Source organism: Arachis ipaensis, chromosome B02, assembly GCF_000816755.2.
Source record: "Arachis ipaensis cultivar K30076 chromosome B02, Araip1.1, whole genome shotgun sequence".
In the NCBI taxonomy this organism is placed as follows: Eukaryota; Viridiplantae; Streptophyta; class Magnoliopsida; order Fabales; family Fabaceae; genus Arachis; species Arachis ipaensis.
Window position 1 is genome coordinate 11815709 of NC_029786.2, and position 7077 is coordinate 11822785.

The 7077-nt window shown below is 39.7% G+C and overlaps 1 protein-coding gene and 1 long non-coding RNA gene across 8 annotated transcripts in view; one reads left to right on the forward strand and one right to left on the reverse strand.

Moving 5' to 3' along the window:
* Positions 1-1248, reverse strand: part of LOC107626865 — a 14416-nt gene extending 13168 nt beyond the window's left edge. Inside the window, exon 1 of the mRNA XM_016329755.2 lies at positions 1021-1248. Within this exon, the coding sequence (XP_016185241.2) occupies positions 1021-1248 (228 nt within the window). The remainder of the gene's footprint in view (positions 1-1020) is intronic.
* The window catches only part of LOC107624960, a 10193-nt gene continuing 8363 nt past the window's right edge, over positions 5248-7077 (forward strand). Inside the window, exons 1-3 of one of the 7 annotated variants that reach the window (XR_002357094.1) lie at positions 5253-5457; positions 5777-5855; positions 6415-6506. This is a non-coding gene — a long non-coding RNA (uncharacterized LOC107624960). Of the gene's footprint in view, positions 5458-5776; positions 5856-6414; positions 6507-7077 lie in introns of all 7 variants that reach the window. The other 6 variants (XR_002357093.1, XR_002357092.1, XR_001617015.2 and 3 more) reach the window with 6 other exon arrangements.

Here is a 7077-nt window from a genome sequence, read left to right on the forward strand (position 1 = left end):
TTTTATTATAATTATTTATTAAAAAAACTAATAAAAAATAGAAAATGAAACAAATAATGAAAAAAAAAGAGAAAGGCGCGTGTTCATAAATCATAATTTTATTTGTGTGTGTATATACCACGAGTATTTTATTAAAAAATAAAACTCTAATTTGACGACTGGCGTTCAATCTCGATAAAATCTTGCAAGTTTGACGATGTGATTTGCTAAATTTTTTTAGTTTAGGGAGGCATTAAACTTTAATCCATTTTATCTTTTAATGATCCGTTTTGATTTGTTTTAACATCCCTATTAAAATGATATATTTTAGTTATTTAAAATCTGTTACGGATCCGACCCACGAATCCTACACCCGAAACGATTTCTGAACCCGATTACCCGGATCCGACTCGCTTCGCCCATCTAGAAGGTCCAAAACCGACCCACTAGAGCTTATAACCAATAATCAAATTCAAATACCTCCCTTATCTTAACCAAATAAGAAAAGATAAGATAATTACCATCGCTCATATAAAGGGGAGCCCCAGCCCCTTCAGTATTCATTCATTCCTCGCATCTTATACCTCTTTGATCCATTCTGACTTGAGCGTCGGAGTGTCTTTGCAGGTACTACCCCCCATTGCTCCAGTCAGATAATCCGGCATCTGCCTCGATCCGAAAGTTTTCTATCCATCTCTCAACCCGTACCAGAGACATCTTGTAAATTGGCACCGTCTGTGGAGAATTTGCAACGTCGTGGCGGCTTGACGGATAACCCAAAAGAGCAATCCTCAAACTCACTCACTTGATTTCTTGCTTGTAACAGAGAGCAAAAGGAAAAATGTTTCTTTAACTTGCATCACCTTCTTAGTGATAACATACCTTCGCCCTACTCTAACGGCAAAATCCCAAAGGAACAATGTTTCTTCGACTTGCAATCACCTTCTTAGTGATAGCACTCTTTATGCATCTTCGCCTTACTCCAACGGTGAAATTCCAAATTCTCTGAGCCCAAAGTCTCGCCTCCCTTTAGTGGGACACCTCCACCTCTTGGACCCTCTCATTCACCACTCCCTCATCCGTCTCTCCAAGCGCCATGGCCCCATCTTCTCCCTCTACTTCAGTTCCATGCCCACTGTGGTTGCTTCTTCTTTTGAACTCTTCAAGCTCTTCCTCCAAATCCACGAGGTCACCTCCTTCAACACCAGGTTCCAAACCTCTGCCATTCGCCACCTCACCTATGACAACTCTGTCGCCATGATCCCTCATTCAGACCTTACTGAAAATTCATAAGAAAGCTCATCATGAACGACCTCCTTAACGCCACCACCGTGGCCAAGCTCAGACCTCTCAGGAGCCAAGAGATCAAGAAAGTTCTCAAGGTTCTTGCACAGATGCGGGGGACTGTCAAATCGTGGCAGCATGACGAAGAACCTCGAGAAGCAATCCTTCAGCCAACACCCCCAACTCAAACCCACAAAGCCAAACTCCCGAACTCCAAGATAACACTCCTCCCAGCCACGGGAGGATAACAAGTGCGGCACATCGCCAACCAACTCCAACCCAGCAACAACCAAGAGAGGACAACCGTTCTCCCACTGAAGCCCGACCACTCGACGGCCTGGAAGAGAAGGCATTCCAGATAAATCCAAGAGCTGTGCCTCAGGGTGCAAAACCTCAAAGGCCGAGTTACACCCAAAGAACGGTACCACCCAGAGCATGCAAGCCAAGTGACCTCCAGGACCTGATCTCACCACGATACCAGGAACACCAGGCTGCCTGAGCAATGACACAGCAAACGGCACGACCGCAGCGTTTCCCCAGACCCGAAACACCGACGCGGAAAAGACAACCGACGGCACCATCGGGAAGCCAAACGAGCAAGAAACATGCACGTGGTAATGGAAGCCATCCCATTCAGAGAAAAATCCTTGAGAGCCAAACTCCCGAAGGACTTCAACAAGTCAACTGACATGAAATACGACGGGACCAAAGATCCCCAGAAACACCTAACGGCCTTCAAGGCCAGGATGAACCTGGAAGGAGTCGCCGACATGGTCCAGTGTAAGGCTTTCTCGATAACCTTAGCCTGTCCCGCAATCAAATAGTTCAATGCCCTTCCAAACGACTCCACAGCCAACTTTCATGGCATATCCAGAAAGTTCATGGCCCAGTTCACCACCAGGATCACCAAAGCAAAACACCCCATCATCTTGCTCGGAATCACCCAAAGAAAAGATGAATCCACAAGAAAATACCTCAATAGGTTTAACGATGAGTGCCTAATGGCCGACGAACTCACGTACTCGGTCGCCAGTCTCTGTCTAACCAATGGCCTCATAAATGAAGACTTCCAGAAACACCTCACCACCAAACTAGTTTGGACCATGCACGAAATTCAAAGTATCACAAGGGAATACATAAACGACGAAGAGGTAAGCCAAGTCGTGGCCGCCAACAAATGACAGCACGGTAACACGGCACCTCATAGTAACCCACCATCAAGAGATACACCAAAAGAGCACCTCAAACCCGTGAATGCCAACCGACCACCCAGGGTTGGAAAGTTCTCGAACTACACCCCTACCCGTGCCCATTACTGACATCTGCCACCAAATAGCGGAACGAGGCATCTTTCCGAAGGCGCGTTAGCTAAAGTAACAGACAGGTCGCAGCAAGCTGTAACTACCACCGATGATATGTGCATAAAATTCAAGATTGCTTCGACCTAAAAGACGCCCTCGAAAAAGACATCCGAGACGGCAAGCTCTCCGAGTTTGTCAAAATCATTCGAGAACCTTGGAGAACTAAAAGAGAAAGATCACAAGAACGTGAAGGACACAACCCGAAGACGATACAATAGGCATCCCAAGAAAGTCCAAAAACTGACCCCACCATAAGTGTAAACGTCATCACCGGAATGGACGCGCTAAAAAAGTCAAAATCAGCAATAAAAAAGGATCTCAAAGTCCTAGCTATAAGAAACCAAGCACCAATCTTCTCGGTTCTAGCGGTAATCACATTTTTTTCCGATGACTGCCAACACAGCACTTCGGCGGAAGACGCCCCATTGATCATCTCGGCAAAAGTCGAAACCAGACTTGTGAAAAGAATACTGGTCGACACTAAAGCTTATTCCAACATCCTCTTCAAAGTAGCCTTTGACAAGCTGGGTCTCTGAAACGAAAATCTGCAAACCCACCACAATGGGGTTACCACTTACCGAACTCGGAGACAAGTTTCTAAAACTGGACAATTCCATACTATTACTACTAACCATCGAAACTAGAAGCCAGAGGAAGAACATCCTCTCCGAATTTGTGGTTGTCAAGGACTCTACTGCCTACAACATCATCCTCGAAAAAAAGATGATCAACAACCTATCCGCTCGCTGTCATCTTCACCAAATCCTAATCATGAAGTTTCTGTAGAGTGTGAAAACACCAGCTCGGCCCTCCGCAAGAGATTCCGAGACGCGGCAGGCATCTTCCTCGCCGACCTCGATGCACGCTAAGACCAAAGTCCACACAGAACCATGGGAGAAAATGACAAAAAAGCAGAGTGGGACCTTGCAGACAAGGTCAGGAGCATAGCACACCTACGGGAGCTAGCCCTAAAATAGAGAATAAGTGTAAGGTACAATAGTAGCACGGTATGACGAGATTTCGGACCAGGAGACCTCGTCTTATGACAAAACGATATCAGTTTACCCACTCCCAGAAAAGGAAAGCTCACTGTCAATTTGTTTATTCAGCCTATGACCAAAAAAAATAATAACAATAATAAATAAATTTAATTTATCTGCTTTTGATGGTAGGTTAACTTTAAAAGAGTACTGCAGTTTATACTTTACTTGGAGTGCACTAGCTTTCGCCATAGAAAAGAATAAGAGAGATTTTGACAAGAATTAAAGGAGAGAGATATTTTTATTGAAAAAATTTTTAAGAAGAAAAGATACAATTACTAATTTTTTTATTATCAATTACATTTTTATTAAAATTAGTAATTTAAGTGAAATTTATTAATATATTTAAGTGAAATTTATTAATATAGACTAAAAAAGTAATAAGATTATTTTGGTTTCTATAAACAAAGAATGCAATAAAATTATATCTTTTACAATAAATTTTTATTACAAAAACCTTTTTAAGTTAAAAATAAGAGTGCTACACATACAAGTCATTTTTGTTTACAAATCTTACAAGTTGGGCCTAACACGCACGTTACAGAAGAAGAAGCAGAAGAAGAAGAAGAAGAAGAAGAAGTTGGGCCTAACACGTGCGTTACAGAAAAGAAGACGAAGAAGAAGAAGAAGAAGCGTGAATATAAATGACTTGTATGATTTGTATGGAAAAGCGTTCTCTCTTTGCCTTCGATCTCCTTATGTTTTTTTCGATTTTCATAGTTTCTGAAATCAAGCTTTGAAATTGTTTTGAAGATGATGGAACTTTAGAAATACACCCGAACGATTACAAAAATACACCCAAACAATTATAGAAATACATCCAAAGGATTACAGAAATACACCCAAACAGTTACAAAAATAAACCAAACAATTACAGAAATACACCCAAAGGATTTAAGAAATACACCCAATATAGGGAGAGACAGTATATTTCTTCTTGAAATCAATACACCCAAAGAATTATAGAAATACACCCAAAGGATTACAAAAATACACCTAAAGAATTTAAGAAATACACCAAAAATTCGTTGAAGTACACTTTATGCATAATTCAGAACTCTTTCTCTTTTTCCTCCTCATCTTCTGCTGCTTCTTCTTCTTCTTCAAAAACGATTTCAGAGCTTGATGTCAAAAAACAATGGAAACCGAGAATAACGAAGAAAGAAAATAAAGAGAAAAGCACGTAAATAAAAAAGAAGAACAGGAAGAGGAAGAAGAACGTATAGCAAGAAGAAGAAGAAGGAAAAGAGAAGGCAAAAAAGTACCTTGAATAATGTTTTTTCGTTTTTTCTGGTGATTTTGACGAAGGAGAAAGAGAAAACGAAAAGAGGAGAAGAAATTTCAATAAAAAAAGAGGGAGGAAGAGAAGAAAAAGAGACACAGAGAAAGAAGAAGAAAAAGAAGAAGAGGAAGAGGAAACACAGAGAAAGAAGAAGAAAAAGAGGCACAAAAAAAACGTGAAACAATGTATTTATAAATGACTTGTATGACTTGTATGAAAAATCACTTGTACGTGGAGAATTACTCTAAATATTAATATTAATGAGCAGGTAACAACAAATTTTTATACTGAAATAGTATTTGGCCTTTTATAAGGAACATGCTCAATTGCTCACTGCTCAGTAACAAACACAAAGTGGCCGGTCGCAGTTCACTACTTCATTCTTCACCGGTCTTCCACCTCCAGTGGAAACACAAGAGGCGAGGTAGGACGCAGAGGTTCCTCTTCTAGCACCTTCCTCCGCCTCTTCTCTTCCTCACTATCTTCATCTTTCTGTCCACTGCTGGGCTGCGTGAGTTCACTTAACCTCCCATCTCTCTCTAACTTAATCCTTTTCCTTCCCCTTTCTTCTCTCTTTCCACCATTCCTTTCATTCCTTTACTTCTCTTGCCCCTAGGTTAGGGTTTCCCCTTTATGGTAATTTCCAAAAGCACTAACACAATGCTGTTTAAGTTCTGTCTTTTGCCCCTAGGTTAGGGTTTTCCATTGTTTTTTCCTCTTTATAGTAATTTCCAAAATCGCTAACACAATGCTGTTTAAGTTCTGTCTTTTTTCCTGTTGTCATTGTATTTTTTGATGATGGTTCACTCCCTCACTCTTCTCTTTTCTAGTTCCACCTTCAACATAAACAAAGAAAGCAGAAGGCAGAGGTTGAGGTGCGGTCGAGGTCGCCACCGTCGAGGAAAGAAGGTACGAACTTCCCACGTTTACCATATTGAATTTTACTAGTGTTTGGCCGCGCGATTGTGTTACCAAAGAGAGGGATGGCGAACACAGAGGAGGATGAGAAGGTAGGAGGCGGAGAATCCGATCTGGAACGGTGTGGTAGCGAAGAGCAAGAGAATGTAGAACAGAGAGGGAGAAGACGTATGAATGTATCCACAACTAATACTATCTACCACCATGAATTCTCCCTGAATGCTACTAAATATAAAATATTAATTCAGAATGTTCAATTGGCGCGATAAATATTTAATTTTAGAGGTGACAATGGGGAGTTGGTAGGGGCAGATTTTTTACTTTTTGCCAACTACCTGTGGCATTGGAAAAAATATTAATTCAAAATGTTTAATTGGCGCGATAAATATATTTACCTCGGCCGATGGGAAGGCATTGAAGAATTTGGTTTAATGAAACATCGATTTAACTGGTTTAGCTTTTTCGATTAGCTAAGTTTTTCTGATCATTTTGAGTACTCCTGTCTTTTGGATATTGAGTTTGGCTCTATTTCAATTGTGAAAAATTGCAGATTTTTGGTGATTTGTGAAGGCTATTATTAGAACGGGACAGTTCGTCATTTTTACTGTTTTTGGAGGAGCCAGTAGATTATCTTGCCTGTAGGTTGGTATTTATTTTTAATTAATTGACTTTTAGTGTTATTGAATATTAATTGAAATTGACAAATTAAGTAAAATAGAAATCATATATAAATTGAAGAATGATTGTATATTTTGGATAGAAATTTGAACAGTTATGATAGAGTTATAGGATAAGAGGCGAAATATTTTTGTTTAGGGACATACAGATCCTTCCAATTTGTTTGCGTTTGCTTAGTATTTAATGTGGGAAATAAGTTAATTAGAATTATTATAATTAAATATGGTAATTATAAATTGTATGATGCCTTTCTGTATTATGTAATGTGTTGGTGAATGTGTGAAAATAAGCTGATGTGCTTGAAATTTGAGAACTTTGGAGTGTCCAAACCGTAGGGAAGACTACGTTGAAAATTAAAAAAAAAAATTGAATAATTAAAAAAAATGAAACAGTAGATCCTTAATGACAAATAGGAGAAATTGTGACGCAAATAGCTCAAAATCGATCTTGAATATACGATATAGTCTTTTTAAATAAGGAGTTTGAAATCATCTTTTTCATTGTATTTTTCATAAATTATTGTTTTGTGTTTTCG